The 24953-nt window shown below is 47.2% G+C and overlaps 1 protein-coding gene across 6 annotated transcripts; it reads right to left on the bottom strand.

Moving 5' to 3' along the window:
* Positions 1-3468, bottom strand: LOC123144317 (uncharacterized). Of its 6 annotated transcripts, none has more exons than XM_044563415.1 (6): positions 3112-3468; positions 2929-3016; positions 2506-2584; positions 2083-2154; positions 1717-1792; positions 2-445 (listed from the first exon to the last, which is right to left on the bottom strand). In XM_044563415.1, the coding sequence occupies exons 3-6, from the start codon at positions 2533-2535 to the stop codon at positions 351-353; spliced, it is 273 nt and encodes a 90-aa protein (XP_044419350.1). In that variant the 5' UTR covers positions 2536-2584; positions 2929-3016; positions 3112-3468; the 3' UTR covers positions 2-350. The 6 variants fall into 6 exon arrangements, 4 of the variants coding, with proteins under 4 accessions (XP_044419349.1, XP_044419348.1, XP_044419350.1 ...); XM_044563416.1 differs by having other exon boundaries at positions 3173-3467; XR_006471369.1 differs by having other exon boundaries at positions 8-445; positions 1649-1792; positions 3112-3409.
* Between the last annotated feature and the right edge of the window lie 21485 nt (positions 3469-24953).

Raw genomic sequence — 24953 nt, 5'->3', positions numbered from 1 at the left:
AGGCTCCTGTAACATATATTCATTCCAGATTTATGAGGCTATTTGATGCACCATTTATATGCAAATATATATTAGATAAAATACGGCTGAATTCCCAATTAACATTTGCGCCACATCATATGAAGTATTGTCGTACGACCTAGCACCAAATTTTGAATACTGCACATGACCATAAATATTACCTAAATTACCTAGCATGCTGTCACAAGCACACGCATGGCCCACGGCCACAACATATCCACACATGTGACACACATCACACCTAACCGAACACAGGACAAATCCCGCAATGTGGAGAATCAGCGAATATGATACCCCAAAAGGTTGCAGCTGACATAAGAGAAGCCACACTACCGAACCAGCATCATCCAAACCAACATGAAAGCCATCATCCTCAGCGCTCCTTTATTATGCAGGACAGATTTCGATACATCGCCAGGTGTCTCTGCAACAAACAAGACCAAGATCAATACAACACACCACATGCCTACAAATTTCAGAACAAGCAAATCTAATTCAAATAGAAAAGAACGAGGGCCAGCTGCCCAAATTATTCTAACAATAGTTAATTTCCCGTGCATTGCCATGAATTAATCGTATCACATATACTTTTAGGATATTCTTGCACGTCAAGCAACAATGTCTATATATATATTGTGTAGTGAGATCATTATTTTTCTTGTTTGGCTAGTGTCAACTTATTTTTGCGACGTTAGATCACTCTTTATGTAGTTTTGCTACTTATTCACACTCTCTTTTTAAAAAATTCACACTCTTGAGGGATTGTTTGATTAATGCCCTCCGCAATCCCATCCCGGAATAATTGGAGAGGATTTTGACTCACATGATTTAATCCCAACCCCCTTCAACCCCCAGCAAGTTGAACAACCAATATGTGGTTCATACCCACTCGCAGAGCCTCTTGGAGCCCAAACGGGGCCATGACCCCCCCCCCTCCAATTGAAAATAAAATTTATTACTAAGCATTATGGATAGACAACTGCCCTCTCTAGCCCAATGCAACGATACACATCTTAGCCTTCCATGCTCATCTCTTTTTTCCCCAAATACATGGATAGATAGAAATTGTGTCTCCGACGACTCGCCTCCATGGAGATTGAATTTCTAGGTCTTATCCCAATTCCTCAATCCAGCTTCTCCCCCAACACAGTGGCGGCATTGGGGGTCTTCCTTGGACTTCCATGGAATACCCAAGTATTTGCCCTCAAAAAGATTGACTACATATGAGAATCTCTCAAAATCAAATAATCAAAATGGTGACAGCTAGGGGGATGAGGGTGTATTAGCATAAAATTACTCGTTTGAAATCAATAATGGAACAAAATGGCCATAATGCAGCATTGGTTCTGTATACAGTACCCAGTATAAAAAAAATCAGTAATGACTATCCTAACCTTGAGAATCTCTCAAAATCAAATAATCAAAATGTGCAAAAGACATCAGGCACACATAATATAAATGTAATAATAAGTTAATGCAAGTTAAGTTTGTGCAAACTGCAAATGATAAATCATATGAAGGAAACACCATATCATACAACCTTCTAGAAATAGAAAACAAGGTTAGAGGAATAAGCTCTAATGATGTAGCAAAAAAGGGTATGTGTAGGCAGAGCAATCAGTCCTACCATCAGAAGAAAAAACTTTCTGGCCACAAAGCTAACAGTTTCACTGGAAGGGGCTTAGTGTTTACAACCTGCTCCACTGGTCCACCCTACACTCCTAAGGCTGTTATTTTCTGGCACTAAGATCACTCCCAATATTTCCAGGACCTGATAAGATACACCAAGAGAAAAACGAGAAGCAGTCAGTGAAGGAAGAGGAGCATCCTACATGAAGGTGACAACTCTATTACATTAACATTGCATTCTCGTTCAGTTTGAAGACTGAGTATAACAGGCTAAGCCTACAAAGAACAATCTAACATCATGAAGCGCTCAACTACTGAAGTGGGATGGCCACCATATCAAGATGTGCAATTTTAGAAGAAAAACTTGGAACAGTAAGTAGTAATATTTATGAATGGAAATTTATGCTAGATGGTTTAGCTTTGAAAAGGTACCTGAATCCACTCGTAGACACACTCAATGACTGGAATTCTGCAATCATCACCACCTGGTTCATAAACTTCAGACTGCATGTGAGAACGAGTTAAGAAAAGGTTAGCACCTAAACTGCACCTAAACTTCTAGAATATGTGTCTCTTGATCAAATTGCTACTTCCTAAAAATTATTTCTTGACCATCGATGCCCATTTTAGAATCCCAAATGAAGATGATGCTATGATATGTGATTCTTTTTGTTTGATTATGTAAAATGTAATTTCTTATGCACAAAGAAGTAACTAATTCACCAAACCATATGAGAGAGCAACATGGAGGGAAGCATAAGCTTATGCATAGGCTTCCTGTACAGGAAATAACACCCTCTTGTTGCCTGAAAAAGTTGCCAACAAATAGCAGCTATTTCAAATGCAGAGGCTTACCGTGCAACCATATTTGACATACATCCCCATTTTTGAAATATTTGTTGCAATTAAGATGTCAATGCAGAGGCTTCTGTCTCTGCACCACAAAATATGGCAATGTTTTCAAATATTTGTTGTACAAGATAGGAGACATTAATAGCAGGGGTGGATCCAAGACAAATATTTGTTTCCACCATATTTTCCCTGGATACCAAAAATTAATAGTAGCAAAGCAAAACGGGTTTTGGTTTCCTGCGACACACTGTAAAATCCATATGGTGGTTGCTTACTATACAGAAAAAAGAGCAGGTCTTCTTATCCTATCCTTACAACGTAGAAAGATTAGAAACGAGGCAGAAATCACACACACATGTAGTGTCACCATCCAAGGAATCGTACCAAGAACACGAGGGAGGGTTTGACATGAGACGGAAACCAAACCTGCTTTACCCCGAAGCCGAGACGGCGCACAAGCCGGCCGCTACAAAAACTTTTCATGTTCGATTGCTTTCTCCTCCACAGCTCGCGCCTGCGACCACGAATCCATGAAAGACGGGCGTGTAAGAATCCATGAGTGGATCCAAACTGTTGAGATAGGAGGATCTTATAGAAGGAGATGCCCACCGATGGCGGCGGCTCCGTCCAGACCCGGAGACGAGGGGAACTTTGGATCGCGGGATGGAACCTGTGATTGGAGAGGAGGGGCGTGGTGGGAGGCGCCTGAGCCGCGGCGTAGGCCGTTGGCACTCGTCGATGGGGAGGCGACATATCGGAGGAAGGCCGCCAGGGGTCGGCCCTGCGGGGGAAGCTAGGCAGCCGGCGTGTGGAGGCGGCATGGCGGAGGAGAGGCAAGCCAGATGACTTGGAGGCTCCGTGGGTGAGTATATGCTGTACAGGGGGCAGAGGCGCAAATTACAGAGGAAATTATGGAGACAAATTAAATCCTAATTAATGATTTTCAGAAGAAAAAATTACCCGATGGAAAACTGAAAGGTTAGACGAAGAGACTAACGTAAGATGGGAAATTGAACCTTACGGTTCAGGCAAACATCTTATTCTTATGACGCTTCACGTCCCATTGACTTCGATTTGAGAATAAAAAGGAACATAAAAAATGTGAGGGCAAAGGAAAGAGAGAAAGGGGAGCTCATCACCTACCATGGCCCAAAGCGAGTGCTACTGCGAAGTGGAGAGGGTAGCAGGGCGACGGCGGCATGGTGAGCCGGTGAGCAGGGGTCGTGCGCCGTTTTCGTTGGAAAGAAAGCCTCACGTCTGATTCGGCTGACAAATAGATGGAAATAATGCCTTACATATCTGGTTAGGAGATCCACGATTGGTTATTTTGTTTTCTAATTAATGTGATTGAGCGATTTAAGATAAGATTAATTAATTTAGATTTGATCTTTAGAGATTGATCGTGATTGATTCTTTTACATAAAGACATTACTAAATAACTTACGTCAGTATGGAAAGTTCTGATCCGTTCAGATTTTTTTTGTTGTGTGAGAGGGTGACGCGAAACTAAACCGATGGGGTGGGGGAGGGGACGAAAAAAACCCAGCGAAAATTAACCGTGGATGCTATTCACCAACTCAGACATCTCTACTCCTAATGGACGAGTTGGTGAATCGTCTCCGCGATTTATTTTTGCTGGTTTTTTTTCCATCTCTCCTCCCACCCTGGTCCGCGGTTTATTTTTGCTGGTTTTTTTGTCTCTCTTCCCACCACCCCTCCCACCCTGGTCCATCGGTTTATTTTTCTTTCCACTCTTTATTACAACAAGAACTTTCCTAACGTATAACAAATCATGGATCTAACTTCCTTAAATTATGCAAATCAATCGATTCCTTTTATTGGTTCAATTTGTCTTAGGAAACAAATAACAGATTTTCAGAAAACCAATAATATATTTTAATCTAACTTTCTTAAATTATGCAAATCAATCGATTCCTTTTATTGGTTCAATTTGTCTTAGGAAACAAATAATAGATTTTCATGAAACAAATAATACATTTTAATCTAACTTTCCTAACTTATCTAAATCAATCAATTTCTCTTATTAGTGAAATTTGTTTTAGGAAACAAATAACAGACACGTCACAACTTTCCTCCCAATAAATAGTTTCTTAACATTTGCAAACTTTCCTACTCAGACACGTCACAAACGGGCAGGTACTGATATCACGTTACCAAACAATAAAACCCCATTTGCATAGACATCAGTTCAAAAATCCTAACTTTCCTAAATTTTTACCTTTCCTTGATAACAACCAATATTTCCTATGTTTTTCACCTATTGAAGGAAATCACCCCTTCATCGATATTAGCATTTTTTTGAACTGAGATCTCCGGGTTATGATTTTTTTTGCGATTCTTTCCAATTGTGACCTCTCCTTCCACTCCGGCTCCTTCTCGCATAAACACCTCCACCACAGCCAGGTGACACCGCCCCAGACCTCCTGCCTCTCCACACCTCCTTCTCGTACTCCATTAACAATCCCTCCGCCACATTTGTCCACGGCGGTGTCGAAGGCATGGCGCAGCAGCGTACCAGCGGTAGAGCAGCGCATAGCAGCAGGAAGCAACACGCAACAGGCGAGGCGAGCGGCCGACGGTGGAGGGCAGAGATGCGGCCGGCGTGGCTGAGGGGGCGGCCGGCAAAAGATGGCCACGACTAGAGGCGACGCGAGGCTGGGGCGCGACAGCGGGGCGAGCGAAGGGATAGGCGGCAGCAGACGGGGCGAGCGCAGCCAGCGAGAGTGTGGCGCACGGCCAGGGTGTGTGTCGCGCGGGGCACAGTGGTGCGGTGGCTGCGGCGAGCGCGACGGCAGCGGCGGGCGCGACCGACGCGGTATAGCACGGGCGTGGGCATGGAGAGGGAGTGGCCCCGCAGGCGCGGAAGAAGAGCGGCAGGCTCGGGCATGGGCGTGCATAGGAGCGGGCATGTGCCACGGGGTCAATCCGAGGAGCTCAGTGGCTACCCCTGCAATGGCCATGGCGGACGGCGGTTCTCGGCCACGGCGAAATACCTAATGAGAGCAAACGAGAGGGGAAACAGGGGAAAGGCAAGAGGAGATCGTGGCGGTGTCAATGGCGCCCTAGGGGAAGACATGGGAGCTCGGGGCGGCGCGGATCGAATGGCAATGTCGCGGTGGCCCAAGGTTGAGGAAGACGGCAGCGACGTCGATGCGGGGGTGCTGGACTTGATCTCGTTGGCGCAGGCGAAGTAGTGAAGGCGTTCGGAGCTCCTCGACAAGCTCCTAGCCCGCAGGGAGGGCAGTGGCCATGTGGACGGGGTCGGTCATGGTGGCCGTGGCGTCTGACTTCGCCTAGATCGACGGGATCGAGCGAGCGAGGAGGAGAAGTGGATTTGGGAGGGGGCGTCGAGGAGGAGTGAGGCCATGGGGGCGTCACCCTTAGAGCAACTCTAGCAGACCCCGCATTTTGCCGACCCGTAAAATGTGTTTGCAGGTCGCACGGGGGCGATTATGCAGGCCGAAAATTGCGGCGGCAGACTAGAAACCGCAAACGGACCCCTAAATTTTAAAAAAAGTTGTTTCGCGCGAGAAATTTAAAAAACAGCTCGCCGGAGCTTGCTCGCATACATGGTTCTTCTTCGCATAATAAGTTCATACACGCCACATACATACATAGAGGTTAGATATGCTAGACAGAGCCTACGCTACCGCATCACTGCAATAAAATTGAGCTCACCGGAGCTCCTGCGGTAGCTGCCCACCGGCGGCGATCAGTCGGAGTCGGAGGAGTCGGAGCCGAGGTTGACGAAGAGCTTCGCCTGCTCTTCCTTCATCACACGCAGGTCGGCCTCCTTCGATGCCTGCGCCAGCGATGCCGTGAGGCCCGAATCGAGGAAGAGCCGCTCGTACTCGAGCACGCGCCGGATGCGCTCTTCCATCTCCTGCAGCTCCCTCCCCGACCGCTTGAGGACGACGCGCTCGAGGAGCTCCTCCTGCCCCGGTGGGAGGTAGTCCTCTGGTCCGATGACGCCTCGGCACGGCGGCGCATCGGGCACGGCCTCCTCCGGCTCCCTCTTCACCGGAACGAGCCGCGAGCTCGATGCGCTCGCGGATGAGCTCCCCGCGGACCAGTTGCCGGAGGAGGCGCGGCGGCGACGGGCGCGCTCGAGCTCGAGCTCGAACTCGTCGAGCTCGCGCCGGTCGAATGCCGGCGGCGGCCGGGCACCCAGGTTGAGCCACCGACGCCCCCCCCGCTTGCGCGCGGCGTCAGATCTGGCGCGGCGGCGGCGCTCCGCCTCATCCCCCGAGTCGGCCATGGTGGTTCTAGGCTCGCCGGCAGCGAGAAATCGAGCGGCGCGGTGGGGAATTGGAGGGGAACGCGGCGGCGGGAGGATAGAGTTTCGACCCGCATTTGCCCCGCAAACCCGCTTTTATAGTGGCTCGGGGGTTGTGTTTGCGGGCTGCGGCAAAAAAATTTACGGGCCGGACACCGATGCGGGCTCTGGTCTGGCCAGAAAAATGGGCCGAGCCCGTATAATCGCCGGAATTATGCGGGTTTGCGCCGGATGCGGGTCTGCTAGAGTTGCTCTTATCCATTCCCTTTCGATGCAAGCGAGGTGGTCGGGCGGGAGCCTGGCTCTGTAGCGACGCGGCTCGGTGAACAGGAGAAGACGACCGCGCGGGGACTAGACCGCTGAGCCGGTTCGGTGGCAAGGCCCAGGGGGCAGGGCGAATCCCCTTTTACATCGTCGTTTTGGTTTTTCAATGTATTCTAATCTGTTTCTCCTTTTTAACACCGTTTTCTATTTATTCTTATCAAGTAAATGATCTCTACTCCTAATGTCTCAGTTGGTAGTCTCCGTTCCGGATTTATTTTCGTCCCACCTCCCGAGTGAGGGAGAGGGGGAGAGAGAGTGAGGAAGAGGGAGGGAGAGGGTGTGTGTGTGTGTGAGAATTTGATGGTAAAAAAGGTCATTAATGTCACTTAATATGTATGAGAATATTAAATGTAATATTAACATAATTGATATTGAACTTTTAAAGTTAATGTGGCCCCGTTGTAACGCACGGGCGTTCTTCTAGTTAGGAGTAGAGATACGAGTACTAGAATAAGAAGAAGAGATAAGTCCTACACATAAGGGGTGCAACTAGAATGATCAATATCAACCATATATATGCCTTCAGGTGGTCTCTTCCAACACACCCTCGAATTAGCTATTGTTTTCTTCATCCTCCTCGCGTAATTCAAGCGCACTAATAGACATTACAGCTTGCATGATAGGTTGCACCTTTTCATCATGTGTTAATTGTCGTCTTTCCCACCATATGAACTAGGCCATATTGAGAACTAGCTCGCGAATACTGATCTCTGGGGACAAGGGCACTGCATGGACGATTTTAGCAACTCCTCCAGCACGATCCGTACTTAAAGCCTTCTCCAGTTCATCTTTCAGCCCCAACTCTTTCCAAATTTTCTTCGCTCATTGACATGTAAAAATCATATGATTTGAATCCTCAAACCCCAATAGGCACAATGGACACTATCCGGAATCACCAACATGCCTTTTAGCCAGAATTCCGGCACATGGTATTGAATCCTTCATCACTCGCCAATTGAAAATTTGAACTTTTGGTGATACCTTTGCTTTCCTGATTACATCCCAAACCTCATGGTTTGTCAATCCACCGGCAACCTCCAGGTGAATAATGTTATTTCTGAACTTATGAGACCACTCTCCATAGTACACTGATTTAACAGAAAAATTCTCGTTCTTGAGTTATGCCATGCCACAAAATCTTCCTGATTATCCGCTAGGGGGATTGACAATATTTCTTGAGTTTCAATTGGCCAAAATATATACCTCACTAGCTCCTCATCCCACTCACTCAAAATTGGGTTTATTAAATCATTAACTTTGTGCACGAAATTAACACCTTTTTGGAGTAACAACATGATGATCATGATGATTCTGTATCCAACTATCACACCAAATATCAATTTGAGTTCCATCACCTATTCACCATATATACCCCCTCTTGAAAGCTTATAACCCTGACATGATACTTTGCTAGATAAATGATGCGCCACTCTTCATTTTTTGCTTTTAATAAATTGTTATTTGGATTTGCTCTAAGAACAGTAGCACAAGGGGAATCTGGGTACTCCATTAGCATCCAACACTATTTAGCCAACATAGCCAAGTTAAAGCGAAGGTCCCTAAAGCCCATTCCACCACTCAGTTTTGGCAAGCAAAGTTTCCACCATGTCATCTAGTGCATCCTCTCTTATCTTGTTCATCACCCCCACCAATACCCCACAATAGCATCCGAGATTCCTTTGAGTTTTTTTTAGGAATTTTGAATACCATCATTGCGAAGATTGGCATAGCATGAGCAATTGATTTATAAGCGTCCCCTTCCCCCCATAAGACAATAACTTCTCCTTCAATCCCTGAATAATGATACATACCCTGTCAAACACTCAGCTTTATCAGCTCCCACCATGGTTGGAAGACTAAGAAAATTTTTCATTAAGCAATTTTGTCATTATATTCAGGATTTGGCACACTTCCGCTTTTGCATTTACCTCAGTATTTGGACTGAGAAAATGTTGCATTTTGGATCACTCACCATCTGGCCTGAACTCAAATAGTAAGTATCTAGAATATGTTTCAGAGTGAGCGCATTTTTACGATCTGCAGTCATAAGAATAAGTGAGTTGTTAGCAAATAACAAGTGAGACACTGGAATTGCATCTCTGCAAACCTTAACCTCCTTCAAGTCTCCTCTTCTTTCTACACATAAAAGCATTCATGACAATCCCTCCCCACATGAGAGAAACAAATACGGCGTTGTCTCAAACCTCTCGTAGGTGTGATTATATCGGTTGAAATCTTATCTTATACTTTACCGAAGTTATGCAAGCCCTCGTCATAGTGACCCATCTCGGGGCAAATCCTAGTTTCAGCATCATTTGTTCCAAGAAATTCCATTCGACGCGATCATACGCCTTATGTATATAAAGCTTTAGTGCACACAAACCTTTCTTCCCTGCTTTCTTCCTTTTTATTGAACAAAGTGCATTGATTCGGTGCTCAGGCTCATCTGCACCTGGTCAGAAAGAAATTAAAAAAAATCATTTTTATTGGGTGAGGTGCGCTCCAATTTGTAGATCATTTGGACATCTGAGTAGCTCTTAGCAAAAAAAAAGACAAATCAGGTCTACATGAACAGTACACTTTTTTTATGGATCCTAAATTTGTCTTTTTTGCCGAGAGCTGCTCAGATGTCCAAATGATCTGAAAATTAAAGCGGACCTCATGCATCAAATTATCTACCATGGAATTTATTTTTAGAATTTTTTTTTAAAAATCTAGTATTTATTTTGATTTTTTTCTTCAGAGCAGGTGGGAATGAGTCTGGACTCAGAAATGGATATTCGGAACATGTCCTGCTTTCGAGGCCCACAGACCCCTCTTCTTGATCAATAAAACTTTTCCCTTGTCTAAAAAAAAAACTCTTCCGTTCCTTAAAAAAAAACCCAAGCAACTCGTGCATGAAACGGAATCTAGCTCCTGAGCGTAGGTGCACGATCCGTGTCCGTGGCGTGGTTGGTTCGCATGTACGTGTCCTAATTCCAGTGGTGTTCGGTGAGACCGTGAACATGTACAGTGCATTATATATGCAAAAAGTAAGAGAAGGTCCGAAGCGAAACGTTCATACGTACTAGCCAGTCCGGCCTTTATTGGATGGAAACTCGAGCAACGACGGGGGCTCGTGGGGCTCCGGGCTTCCTTGTGATCTGGCCAGGTGCATCGGCGACCGCCTCGACGTGCTAGCGCGCATATGCTTCCGCGCCGTGTGCCGGTCATGGAGGGCAGCGCTCCCCGCCGGCCGCGTGACCTCCATTCCGTCCCCTTTAGTCATCATCCCTGCTACAATACCATGCCGCTCCTTGTCCCTGCGATCCATCGTCGACTCATGCGGCGGCACCACCACCTCCTCCAACCCCTTAACTCTCCACGCCGTCGGCTCGGGGCTTCGCTGCGTTGGCTCCAGCGGTGGGTGGCTCGCCGTCGCTGACTCTGATTCGGTTATACGGCTGGTAAACGGCCTAACGTTACAGGTGGCGGCATGCTTGCCGCCGCTCCCGCGCAACACGGAGGTCTGGCGGCTGCAAGGGCTCGGCTTGGTCGACCCGTACTTCGCGTCCCAAGCTCCGGACGACTTCGACGACATGCTCCTCGGCCGTGAGCACACCATCCACAAGGTGGCGTTCTCGGTCAGGCCGCCGCGCGCGCGTGGGAGCAGCTACGGCCACAGCGCCGTGGCCCTCCACCGCGCACCTCGGCAGAGGCAGGGGCTGGCCTTGACATTCACCAGGGCCGGGTGGGACCGGTGGGAATGGCAGCAACCAGGCTTCTTCCCCGCCGGCGAGGATGAGCACTTCGACGTCGCCTACTGCCAACGATCCGGCGTGTACTACGTGGTGACGCCCGACTGGGTGTGGGTCCTGGACATGAGCGCTCCCGTCCCCACGCTGGAGCCCTTGGTGAGAATGAGCTGCGGCGTGTCCCTCCGCAAGGTCACCGTCGGGGAACGTAGGCACATCGTCATCCTGTCCGACGACGACGACGGTGGCGGGGCGCTCTCGCAGATGTATATGGTGATAATCCAGGAAATGCAGCAGCGGCGCGTCATTGTGCAAAGGTATACGGCCGGGGAGCCGTGGAGCGTGGTCACCGACCTGGGCGGCCGCGCCCTGCTCATCGCCAACCGCGCGCAGTCGGTGTCGGTGCTGCCTACGGCGTCGTCGCTGCCGTGGTTGAAGCGCGACTGCGTCTACTGGATGACCACCGATGAGTACGGGTACGATAGCTGGGAACCAGAACAGGGGGTGGTTCCCGTGTGGCGTTTCCACGTGCCAACAAATACCACGGACAGATTCCTACGGTCAAATCAAGAACAAGCTGGAGCCGACTACCGGATGCTGGATTGGCACAACTCCCTTTGGCTTATGCCTTCTTTGACATGATAGATTTATTTTACTTTTATTACGATTTTTTTGTAATTCGTAGTTGCATGAGAATTTCATTGTTCTTGATCCGCGTCGAGACTGTTGATCTGATGTTGAGCCTCAACACTCTTGTAACAGCAAACAAGTAATAAGATCCGGTGCTTGAAGTTGTCGTTAGGTTGTCTACCGACATAGATGTATTTTTTGTTACTTGTCATGATTTTGGTATTGCTGCGATATTTGATAATACTCCCTTCGTTTTAAATATATAGGGTTTTTTACGTCTGTGCCCCTGGTTCCTTAGCCATACTCATTCATCCCCACGCTCTTAACTTTTGCTCACTTTTCCCCATTCCCTTGCCCGAAACCCTCAGGACTGGTCACAAACGGTGGATGCCATCGGGTCAGTGCTTTGACCGTTAACTCTGACGAGTGGGTCGCGCTGACTGTGTCACCCGTTGGACCTGATGAGTGGGGTCGCGGCGGACGGTGCCGCGGTTAGCCCGTTGGGCTGTGGTTAGACTTGGGCCATGCGCGCGCCTCAACGACAGAAGCCTGCTATGCATGCACGACATGTCCAGCTAGCCTGCATGCATGCACGTAGCTAGCCTACGTGCATGCACCGCCGCCCGCCGCCACGATGCGCTGACCAACCTCTTTTTCATGCGAGCCGCCATGGACGCTGACCGGTCTCATTTTCACGCGAGCCGCCACGGACGCAGGGACGGTTGCTGCCGCTGGTTCGTATCTCCCACACGTGTCTCCTCGATGTAGAGCATTGTTTCACACTTTTCGATCCACTCGCATCTATTCAACGTGGCAATTAAACCCTGTTGGCAATTAAAGTGGCATATCGATCGACGCGACTCGTTTGAACGTAGCAAATCCGAAGCGCGACCGGTGCCACTCCCCTTCCCTTCCCCTTTCCCTATTTAAACCACCACCCCTCCACCTATTCTCCACACATCCATTTGCGCCGCCCCCTTCTCTTCTTCACCCAAACCCAGAGCACTCTCAAAGCGAGGCGAGGATGCAGTACAACGGCCCCACCTTCGAGCTCCCACCGACCGTGCCGGAGAGACGGTATCCGGCCGGCTTCGTCGTGGAGAGGACGCTCCGCGTGTGGGCGTTCTCACGCCGGAGGGGTGCAAGGGGGTTTGCCGAGTGGTTCCTCCGTGCGGGCTTCGCCCACCTCCCGGCGGGCTCGCCGGTGATGTTCCGACTGGCGGAAGTGCGTCCAAGCTCTAGGACTCCGCCGATAGGGCTCACCGTCACCTTCACCAACAGATTTGATGCGTACTACCTCCTCGGCAAGGTGTTTTGGTGTGGATGCGAATTCATCGCATTCACAACCCACAACATCTTCATAAACTTCGACTGCATCTTCCCCACCCGCGATATTATGCACAGCCTCCCCTACTACATCGACCAGAACGGCATGCAGAGGGAGCAGTGAAGAGAAGGCGCAGTGAAGATGGTGGTGAAGTCCCGGTCTCGATCGTGAGCTTGTCTTGCCCTAGGGTGTTAGGGCTTTTTATCTTTTATATATTTCTATCTTAATTATGTCGTTGATTGTACCGTGAACTTTTAATCTCTATCGTGTTATCCTATTTGATATGTCGTTGGTTATCAGTGTTTTTGCTTGCTATTTCTATCTTATTTAACGTGAGATAAATCGCTAGATGGATATGGTGCCGTACACGAGCCCTTCTGCTAAATCAATCAATGATTGAGTATTCCTCAATGAAAACTAGCAAGTTTTCGCCCATTTAGAGTAGGGTCAAGTTTTCACCCATTTAGAGTAGGGTCAAGTTTTCGCACGCGCGGATAATGGAGTAGTTGAAGTGTAAAAAAGGAAACTAAAGCTAGAAAAATGAGCCATGTTGATGTTGAAAAGAAGAAGAATAAAATCTAATTTTTTTGAATTGTTGGTGGCCCTATTCCGTATATTGTATGAACAAAAACAAGCTAATATTTGAATAGTTTGTGGACTATGCTATGGTTTAGGGTACCCTATGTTTTATGTAAGAAGTATGCTATGGTTTCTACTTTTTATGTTATGGATGTATGCTTGCCGAGATATGGGTCGATGGATATAGTGCCGTAGCCGAGCCGTAGACAAGCTCTCTAGATGGATATGGTGCCATAGCCGAGCCTAGACATGCTCTCTAGATGGATATGCTGGCTAATGGTGCCACCGGACTTTATTTTAGACGTGGTTTCAGATGGATATCATGATCGACATAATTAAGTCTGACATGTTCTTAATAAAAAAACAAAAAAATCGTGTATACAATATTTTTCTTGCAACAAAAACTTGTTTATAATACCCGCATGTCAAAAAATGAAAGTGTTGTGCCGTAGGCTATATACAGAAGGAAATTGCCATGATATGTACAAATAAATTTGACATGTGCAAGTCCAACAATAAATCGATTTACCATCATGCACTATTTTTGTCCGGCATGGCAATAAATGGATTTACCATGGTAATAATCAAGGGAAAAAATAGAGCCAGCGCGTGGGCCTTCGACACTCAACGCAATGAGACGGCCCAACCAGAGCTTAGTTTCAATTTGGGCCCTAGAACTACGGTTTTTTTTTCTGCGGTCGGTGTTGTCTGAGAAACTGAAGAAACTGAAAGTGTACAAAACTGACGGGTACTCGAAACTGACATGATTCACAAATTAAGCAACATAGAGCATAGAGCACATGATCCACAAATTAAGCAACATGGAGCATAGAGCACATGATCCACAAATTTAAGCAAATCGTAGAGCACATGATCCACAAATTTAACCAAATCCTAGAGCACATGACACCACACTAATAACTTCTCTAACGAGTGATGACCAGCAAGTAAGCAAATCCTAGAGCAACTACACAAAAATAAAAGGGATAAAATCCTAAAGCTATCAGATTCGCCTGCTTGTTCAATTGAATCATCTGCTTCAAGTTCTTGTTCATATTCTTAATTTCCCCCTTCAGATCTGCATCCCCAATTGTCAGAGCAGCACTTTCAGAGACCAAATTCATTGTTGCTGACGGCAGATTGAGCTCCCGGGTTGGGGCCCCATTGAATTGAATCCGCTTAACGTAGTCATCCAGCCATTCAAAATGTGTGCATTTCTTCATGATCTGAATCGAAAAAATGAACCCTAAATCCCATATCGAAAAAGAATTAAAAGCAAATAGAAAAATAAATCAAAGAAAAATCATGAGATCTAACCTGCCCCTCTGGATTGCTCTCGCATTTCACGAACTCGCGCCCATAGTTGCCATTCTTGACCTCCTTCGAAGTCAACTGTATCAGTGGCGCGCTGCGTGGGCAGTCAGGACATCGCTCCATGGGAAGTGGACCATACTGGGTCCACGAGGGGCGGGAGGCTGAAGTGGAGCTCGACATATCGCCCAAAGTCGCCGGAGAAGAAGAAGCAGAGGAGTGGCTACTCTCGTCGCCGGAGAAGAAGTAGCAGAGGAGGAGTGGCTCCTCTCGTCGCTGCAGAATAAGCACCAGAATAAAGGGGGTACCCGAAGAAAGGGGAGGCACTACCAACAAGTCTCGCGGATCGCCTCTCGCGGATCGCCCTACGATCCAACGATGCGGAGCCGTCCATGTGATCTAACGGCACGGAGCCTGGTCGCAGCTTGCTCTCGGAATTACTTCTAGAAGACCACATCTGAGGGCTGCCGCTTGGCGCTAGGGTATGTTCGGACGGCTGACTTTCGGAGCTAGGGTTAGGCGAAACCCCGCGGGGTTTAGAGGGGTTTTGAGCTAGTCAACGGGGTTCCAAAGGCTTTGACTGAGCATAAATAATTTAAAAAAATCGAAAAAATATGAAACATTCGCCGTTCGTCGTTTTATAGGACACACTAACGAGGAAAGATACTAAACTTGGTATACGTACATTTAGAGAGAAAAAACCTAGCTAGCACGATCGAGGTAAAATGAGCACCATTAATTAAAAAAATCAAAAAAATATAAAACCTGCGCACAATGTTGTCTTGTGTGACATGTTACCAACCAAAAATCATAAACTTTGTCTATGGACATTTTCATGAAAAAACCTTCACACATATGAGCTATCATGTACAACGTTTCATAGAGACCAAGGAGAGGAGGTAGGGTTTCCCTTCGGTTTTTGAAATTAAAAAAAAAAAAAAATCACCAAAGCTTGATTTCAAAGTGAATAAGAAGGATCTAAACTTAGTTTTCCATTTTCATATGGTAAACGTGTTTTTAATGGTTTTTCTATTAAAGTATATTTTTTTGAAAAAATGTAAAAATAGAAAGATTAATTCAATAAATAGTGATTCTTCGAATCTACACTATATAGATTGATTTGGTGTTAATAAAAAATATTTGGCTCATTTGGAGTAGGTCCAAAAAACTTGATTACAAATGGGGTTGTTTACCCTAGCTTGGGAGCTCATTTGGAGCACATTTCTCATGACTACAAGTTTTGTAGACGCAAAAGAGATCAGATTGATCACCCTAACGTTTATAATAGTTCAGCAAACTGTGCAACTCACACCACAGGGGAATGGACTGAACTGTTGGTTCAAATTCAAAGTTTTTCTAAAATTCAAATTTTGCCTCAGTAGTTCAAATTCAAAGTTTACATATAGAATTATTACACCTTACAAGTTTTCACAGTACTTCAAATTGACAACAGAATCCTTATTACAAATCTTTAAAGTTCAAAGTTTATGACTTGCATTCAAGTTCAAATTCAAATCTTTGCCTTGCTCCTTGTGTTCCGGCATGGGTTAACCGTCTTGCTTCTGGTTTCCCTGGCTGGGATATTTTGTGCTTTTGAAAGCTTTGTCTTGTTGCTTCTGATCTTCACTTCTGGTGGTGGCGGTTTTGTTGAGCTTTGACTGATCAAGCAAGTGATGACCAGTTGACGGTCATATGTGGGCTCACTAATCTTTAAAGGAACTTCAGACAAAATAACTTCCTCCTCTCTTATAGCTTCAAAACCTTCGTAAGCCATGGTTTCAAATTCCGCATCAGATGATGGTTCAACCGAAGTTTCTTCCTCTCTAGGTCTTGTCTGTCTTGTGCCTCTAATTATCATAGAGCTGGGTCAAACAAAAATAAGCTTAGCCATCGATAAAAAAGAGAACAAATGCAAAAAAATGGAAGATTGCACACATACCAAGCTGCTACTTCAGTTGCTTCATTCTCTAAACTTGTTGCATTCTCCTCTGCTGCTGCATTATCCTCTAAACTTGCTGCATTCTCCTCTGCTGCTGCATTCTCCTCTCCATTTGCTGCTGCCCATTGTTCCTCTTCTCCAAATCTGGATTGGTACAAGCCTAGCAATATGCCCTAAGATACCACATCTTTTGCACTTATGTTGTTTTTTTACACGACCCTCTTCACCAGCTCTTATCCTGTTTTTCCTTGGTCTTCCTGGTGGTCTAGTCAGTACAGGAGAATGGAGTTTGAACCCTGGGTATACTATGTTCCATTGGTCTTTTCCCAAGAGTGCAGGCACATTTTCAGCATAAGCAGCCCCAAATTTGGCAACAGAGAAATATTCAGAGCAATACTGATCAACTTCACCATCTTCACCTCCAATAACAGTCATGAGATGTAGGGCATGTATGCACGGCTTCCCGCGGATCTGCCATTGCCTATAGCTGCATTCATTGGTTGCAAGGTTCACTGGATATCTCCATTCCCTATTTTTACTGTCAGTATATGTCACCTCGGCATCGTATGTCGACGGTCGAATGCATTTCATTCTTAGTCCTCTTGCCTTGGCATGCAATGCCTTAATCAGAGATGGGAGCATAAGATGGCCAACATATTGTGTTTCTGCAATTCTTTTACGAAGAGCCATCTTTACCATGATCATCTGCCTGATCTTATCAAATGCTTGCCACAACAAAAGCCCTTTCACTAACTTGAACTTTGCATTGAAACACTCAGCGAGGTTATTGGTCACATAGTCTACTTTGTAGATTTCATTGAATTTGCTTCTTGACCACAGCTTTCCATGATGTTCATCCATGTACTCCTTCACCAAAGGATTATGAGCATACAACACTCTCAAATGGTGCTCATGCTTCCTCAAGCTGCATGTGTATGATGCTGGCCATAGATTCTCATCATAAACTTTGCCTTTGAATTTCTTTTTAAAATTCTGCGCTAGGTGTCGCATACATTCCCTATGTTCCACTCCAGGGAATACAATTTCTACTGCAGTTTCTAAACCCTTGCAAGCATCTGTGTGTATAACTAAACCTGAGGGTGTACCTATAATGTTGCGCAACTGCTGCAGAAACCAGACCCAACTCTCCTCACTCTCTACCTCCAACACACCAAATGCAACTGGGAATAGCCAGTTGTGTCCATCAACTGCAGAAGCTGCTGCTAGCTGGCCTCTCCATCTTCCATTCAAAGCAGTCGCATCGACAGCCAAATAGGGCCTACAACCATTCAGAAACCCCTGCCAGCAAGCCTTGAAACAAACAAAAGCCCTCCTGAAGCACTCCTTCTCCATTGCCTTCCCTTTTAATTTGTACTTAACTGTATGCTTGTCAATCTCTACAACACTCCCTGGACTAGCCGTCTCCACTTCAGCTTTGAAGGTGTAAAGCAACTGAAAACTCTCATTCCATGGACCATTAATCCTATCAAGAGCCCTTTCCTTAGCATAGAAAATCTTCATGTATTGTACATTAATCTTGTACTTCTCAAATAGCTTCCCATGGAGAGCTGTTGGACCAATTGTTGGTGTTTCCCTCACCCAATCCAAGATTGCATCTGCCACCCACATAGTCTTTGCAAGCTTAAGTTTTTCCTTTCCCCCTCCCCTTCCAGGTGGGCAAGTGTGCCCGTGTGGGTTGCTTTTTATCTGAAACAAAATGAAAAATGATGTCAAATACAATTAAGAAACAGTACACATGATCTGAATATAGAATGGATAAATAATCTGATAACAATATTTAGTTGTAATACCTGAATCAATTTGCTCTTTCGCATAGTGGATGCATGCAACCTCCACCTCCACCTATCATAAGGTCAATGAATTGTGAATCTTCCAGGCTCACTCCTATCAACCTCATAAGAGTTTTCAGTGAGAATGCAATATGTAGTCACTGCATTACGACAGTCCACCATCGATTCGAATACGGTTCCTGGAGTAAGGTCAGGATTCTCCCTGTTCCACTCAATTGTTGGCATGTCCTCACCATCATATTCTTGTAAAACTAAGGAGTCGATGTTCTCCTCCCTCTCTTCATCATCAGTGTCATCAAATTTGGCACGGCTGCTAGGCTCCTCTACATATTCATCTTCCACTGCCTGTTGACTGACTCTATCTACCAGTTCAGGGAATAGAATCTCATCCTCATCATCATGTCGAGGCACTTCCTCGTCAGGATCTGCATCTACTTCTACATCAGGTGCAGAAGGGAGAGGAGAAGTGGCAGAATTAGCGGGAGCCAACATGTTGTGGCTTTCAGAACCACTAGGTTTACTTGGTCTCGACCTACAAGGAGTGCGAGGACGCTCGCTATTAGCAGAGACAGATGATGTCTGAACACCCTTCGGGATACGTTGTTTGCGTGCCTGAAGCACACCGATATGGATTTTACCGAAACGACGGTCAGCATTCAAACTAAATAGCAATCCCAGATGCTCATCACAAGTTAATGGGAGAAATCTCTGCTCGGTACTGTCGAAATATCTCAGTTCAACAGCATCGGCAGGGCTCCACGGATACTCACAACAGAGTGCCTCGCGGAAATCTCTGAACGAAATGCTGGTTTCTACCACTTTAGGACATAAAAATCCAGAAATCACACACAGTTTAGTTCCACGCGGCTCGCTAGTTTCCATTCTAACCGCCAGCCGAAAAGCAAGTGCAGGATCAACCCTACTCATTGAAATAAGATAAATGGCGTAGTTAGGCCGAAAAATTTCAGATAAATTGCGCTGATTCACGCCAACGGTGGTTAAATATAGCCTAATTTACGGATCTCCTAATCAATTTGAGAGGAAAACGATGCTTACCCAGGTGGAATCCATGAATTATCAGCCTCTGATTCGACCCAATCATCTCCAGGTCGATGGGCCGGACGAGGTGCTCCCCGACATCGCTTCCTAATCCTAGATGGGGAGAGAGGGTAGATGCGGCGGAGGCGGCAAGAGTGCAACGGAGGCGGCACGACGACGGCAGAGGCGGCACAACGGTGGCAGAGGGGGCGGCGCAGAAGCGACTGGATCTGATTCAGGTTACCGTGAGTGTCAGTTTCGCGGCCCCACTGGTTACCATGTAACGGTCAAAATGTGGACTCCGCCCTACGTGGCCCCACTAGTCAGAGTTAACGGTCAAGCCATTGACCCGACGGCAACGTCCGCTGTGACCAGTTCTGACGGTTTCGGGCAAGGGAGTGGGGAAAAGTGAGCAAAAGTTAAGAGCATGGGGATGAATGAGTAGAACTAACGAACCAGGGGCACAGAAATAAAAATCCCTTAAATATAAGCCTTTTAAAGATTCCAATAAAGACTACATACGGAGCAAAATGAGTGAATCTATATTTTAAAATATGTCTATATATATTTATCCGTAGTCCATATTGAAGAGTCTTATATTTATATTTAAAAACGGAGGGGAGTAGGTAGGAAGTTTTTCTCGCAAAAAAATACTACAACTTTTTGCACTAAATATACTATGACATCTTGGTGCATCGGCTGAATCCCAGCCTGGAATCGGCCAGGTCAAGTGCCGTTGGATGGGCCAGATCGGATGGACGGTAGAAATCTAGTATGCAACTGCATCGTACAGTTAATATGACTAGTAAAACGCTCGTGCGTTGTTACGGGCTAAAATGCCTATAAATGAATAAAACAAATGATTAAGCTCGTTTCTAAAGTCGAAGCTCATTTATTCCTCTTACGCCCAAGGTGTTCAGACATCAGACATGCACCCAACAAGCTCCTCAAAAATTCAGTCGTCTGGGCAGTCCGGCACCGCAAAATTTAGACCATATGTTGAAGAGAGATGTGGTTGTTCGGACTACCCGCCATGTTATATCCAACGTGGGGGTCCAACACAAAATAAAAATCCATCTCCCGACGCACCTTTCCCTTTTCCTGTCAGACCCTCCCCTTCCCACTTGATTTTTGTCGAGAGGGGCACTGCTCGTTGGATCTATCTCCTTTATGGGGATACATATTCTAATAGTTCAACATCGAGGTCGTTGTTTACTAAATTTTCATGTTGAGTTTGTTACTACGATATGTTCTTAGTTGTGCCAAACTTACTTTTTATTCAATTCCCTACTGTTGTAAGGCCTTGAGTTATCAAAAAATGACCAGCCTAGTCGCCACTCCACCATCCAAGTCCCCAAGAGCTTAATGTTCTCATCTCTGAGCTAGTGTGGCATCGAGCTACTAAAATCAATCAAGGTGACCTCATGGTAGGCTGATCCCAACAGAAGGGAAAGATTGAAAGTACTCACATTACATAAGCTCGAAAATGCGTGAAGCCATAATAGATGGGTGCACCTTCTTGGCCCCTACCGATTGAGTTAAGTGAAGGTCACATCTTAAAGTAAATTATTATCATGAGTTCTCTTCTTTCTTTTGCTTCTTTTTTGCTCCCTTTAGTAGCAAAATATATTCAATCCTCCCTGCGTCGCCCCACTCCGGACAACTTGGGTGCCCCCAAACCCTAGTCGCCAGGCTCCTCCCTCCATCCTCCTCTCCCTCCATCGCCGAGGATGCCACCGGGCTAAGCCTGGTGGCGACGGTGGTGGCGGGGGATCCCCTCCTACTCGCGATGGGGGAGGTGGGGTGGACCTCATCCCGCGAGGAGGCGCGACCGATCTGGATCTGGGCGGCGAGGCGGCTTGCTCCGGGCGGCAGCCCTGGGCGGCGGCGTGGCCATCTGGTGGCAGGCCGGTGGTGGCGGCTTGCAGAGGATACCGTAGAGGACCGGGCAGATCTGGTCGGGTGCATACAGTGGTGACCTTCGGTCATGGCTTGGCCGGGGTGGTCGCCCCGCTGCACCGCGGCAGATGCCAGGGCGGCGGCCCCGGGCGGTGGCGGACGGTGAAGCCCAGATCGTCCTCGGCAGCATAGCATGGACGTACTCATGTCCAAGGCGGAGCCGTCCGGCGGTCTGGCGGATTCAACCCCGGATCTTGTCCGGTACAAAGACGGTGCAGAGTGTGCTTGCAATTCATCCTAACGACCCTTCTGTCATGGCGCGGTGGTGTGGCAACCCTCTCTCCATGCTCCAGTGGTGGCACCCTTCGGCAGTGGCCGGAGCGTCAGGATACACCGCGGTGGTAATGCGGCTATGGATGATCGCATGATCTGGGTGGCTAGCTCCGGGGCTTTGAAGGTGGTCTTGGAGATGCACAGGTTGTCGGTTGGATGTTCTTGGGGCCGATCCGGGTGAAAACCTGGTCTTTGGCCGGTGGCCAGAGCCGGTGATGGTGATGCCCTTGGCATCGCTTCCTTCATGATGGCATCATCGAGGTGAAGCTCGCAACTCCTCTCGCTACCTCCGGGGGAACCCTTGATCAGTCGATCAGATGTTGGCGGCGCTCTTGTGTCGTTCGCTCCTTGGGGGCGCCATTCTTGGAGGTGTGCATTGCCTCGAGGGACCAGTGGACGGTTTTAGCGGTGGAGCGGCGTCCCATGTCACACACCGACGGTGTGGAGTCTCGGTAGCATGGCGCAGCAGGGTCTTGGCAACGGATGTATGATGATGGACGCGTGTAGGGAGGTGGCGTTGTCTGGCGCCATGGTGGCATCAACGACAGACCTGCCAAGGTCGATGCGCGAGTACCTGCTCTGAAGATGGATCGGTGGAAGATGGCGGAGGCGACCTCTCAGAGTGCACCGGATCAGTGTGTGCCCCAGACCTGCCGAGAGGATTGGCTGGGCCCTCCGGCTTTAGATGTTAGGTTTTGGTGCGAGGTCTGTTTGGTATTTGGCTAGAACTTTCGGCACCACTTCATCAAGTGGTTAGGAGTTGTGACTGATGTTGCCATGATGGTGGCTTCAGATTTACTGATGTATTACTTTGTAAGGTCTGGCCGGGGGTCGTCCTTCTTTTCTAAAAAAATATATTTTTTCTTAAATTTTGCGTGACACTCTATATACTGAAAGGTTTTGGATGAATAAAAATAATATACTAACATGCTACATGAAAAATATACTAATGAAACCCACCTATGTACATAGCTGCATGTATAGCCATACATCTCGTACATTGCACCCATGTATAAAATAATAAATTTCTCATCTCAAAGAAAAATAAACCTCTTCTAAAGATAAACAGAGCGGATTTTCAATTACATCAAAAGGGGATGAGGTTTTGACCATGATTCAATTGCTCAAGTGCTTAGTGATATTGCTCCAAAACCCTGAAATACTTCAACACCTTCATCATATCCAAAACCCTAGAAGTCCATCTCGGTCCCACCGAAACAATCCTATACGGACCCACCGAGAGATCCCATACAATGCCACAGCCAAAACCCTAGCAATTTGGTTTGACCGAAAGGGTTCTCGGTCCCATCAAGATGGCCTGTGTTGGAAATATGCCCTAGAGGCAATAATAAATTGGTTATTATTATATTTCCTTGTTCATGATAATCGTTTATTATCCATGCTAAAATTGTATTGATAGAAAACTCAGATACATGTGTGGATACATAGTCAACACCATGTCCCTAGTAAGCCTCTAGTTGACTAGCTCGTTGATCAATAGATGGTTACGGTTTCCTGACCATGGACATTGGATGTCGTTGATAAGAGGATCACATCATTAGGATAATGATGTGATGGACAAGACCCAATCCTAAGCCTAGCACAGATCGTGTAGTTCGTTTGCTAAGAGCTTTTCTAATGTCAAGTATCATTTCCTTAGACTATGAGATTGTGCAACTCCCGGATACCGTAGGAATGCTTTGGGTGTACCAAACGTCACAACGTAACTGGGTGGCTATAAAGGTGCACTACAGGTATCTCTGAAAGTGTCTGTTGGGTTGGCATGAATCGAGACTGGGATTTGTCACTCCGTGTAAACGGAGAGGTATCTCTGGGCCCACTCGGTAGGACATCATCATAATGTGCACAATGTGACCAAGGAGTTGATCACGGGATGATGTGTTACGGAACGAGTAAAGAGACTTGCCGATAACGAGATTGAACAAGGTATCGGGATACCGACGATCGAATCTCGGGCAAGTAACATACCGATTGACAAAGGGAATTGTATACGGGATTGATTAAATCCTCGACATCGTGGTTCATCCGATGAGAACATCGTGGAACATGTGGGAGCCAACATGGGTATCTAGATCCCGCTGTTGGTTATTGACCGGAGAGTCGTCTCGGTCATGTCTGCATGTCTCCCGAACCCGTAGGGTCTACACACTTAAGGTTCGGTGACGCTAGGGTTGTAGAGATATTAGTATGCGGTAACCCGAAAGTTGTTCGGAGTCCCGGATGTGATCCCGGACGTCACGAGGAGTTCCAGAATGGTCCGGAGGTAAAGATTTATATATGGGAAGTCTTATTTTGGTCGCCGGAAAAGTTTCGCGCATTATCGGTATTGTACCGGGAGTGCCGAAAGGGGTCCGGGGGTCCACCAAAGGGGTCCACCAGCCCTGGGGGGCCACATGGGCTGTAGGGGTGTGCGCCTTGGCCTATATGGGCCAAGGGCACCAGCCCCAAGAGGCCCATGTGCCAAGAGATAAGGGAAAGGAAGAGTCCTAATGGGGGAAGGCACCTCCGAGGTGCCTTGGGGGGGATGGACTCCTCCCTGGCCGCACCCTTCCTTGGAGGAAGGGCCAAGGCTGCGCCCCCCTCTCCCTTGGCCCTATATATAGTGGGGGGAGGGAGGGCAGCAATAGCCAAGCCCTGGCGCGTCCCTCTCCCTCCCGTGACACATCTCCCTCCTCCCGCAGCGCTTGGCGAAGCCCTGTTGGAATCCCGCTACTTCCACCACCACGCCGTCGTGCTGCTGGATCTCCATCAACCTCTCCTCCCCCCTTGCTGGATCAAGAAGGAGGATACGTCGCTGCTCCGTACGTGTGTTGAACGCGGAGGTGCCGTCCGTTCGGCGCTAGGATCATCGGTGATTTGGATCACGACGAGTACGACTCCATCAACCCCGTTCTCTTGAACGCTTCCGCTCGCGATCTACAAGGGTATGTAGATGCACTCCCCTTACCCTCGTTGCTAGATTACTCCATAGATTGATCTTGGTGATGCGTAGAAATTTTGAATTTCCGCTACGTTACCCAACAGTGGCATCATGAGCCAGGTCTATGCATAGATTCTATGCACGAGTAGAACACAAAGTAGTTGTGGGCGATGATTTGTTCAATTTGCTTGCCGTTACTAGTCTTATCTTGATTCGGCGGCATTGTGGGATGAAGCAGCCCGGACCGACCTTACACGTACTCTTACGTGAGACAGGTTCCACCGACTG

This window comes from Triticum aestivum, chromosome 6D (assembly GCF_018294505.1).
Source record: "Triticum aestivum cultivar Chinese Spring chromosome 6D, IWGSC CS RefSeq v2.1, whole genome shotgun sequence".
NCBI lineage: Eukaryota > Viridiplantae > Streptophyta > Magnoliopsida > Poales > Poaceae > Triticum > Triticum aestivum.
Note: the sequence above shows the minus strand (reverse complement) of the source record. Positions and strands in the feature narration are given on the sequence as shown.

Bases quoted from the DNA above. Each gene is read 5' to 3' on its own strand.
- LOC123144317 (XM_044563413.1), bottom strand. From the start codon at position 3,323: ATGCCGCCTCCACACGCCGGCTGCCTAGCTTCCCCCGCAGGGCCGACC. The intron at 3,017-3,111 runs GTGGGCATCTCC...TCGTGGTCGCAG, and splicing joins GGACGGAGCCGCCGCCATCG to GCGCGAGCTGTGGAGGAGAA. The intron at 1,793-2,082 runs GTACCTTTTCAA...GTATCTTATCAG, and splicing joins GTGTCTACGAGTGGATTCAG to GTCCTGGAAATATTGGGAGT.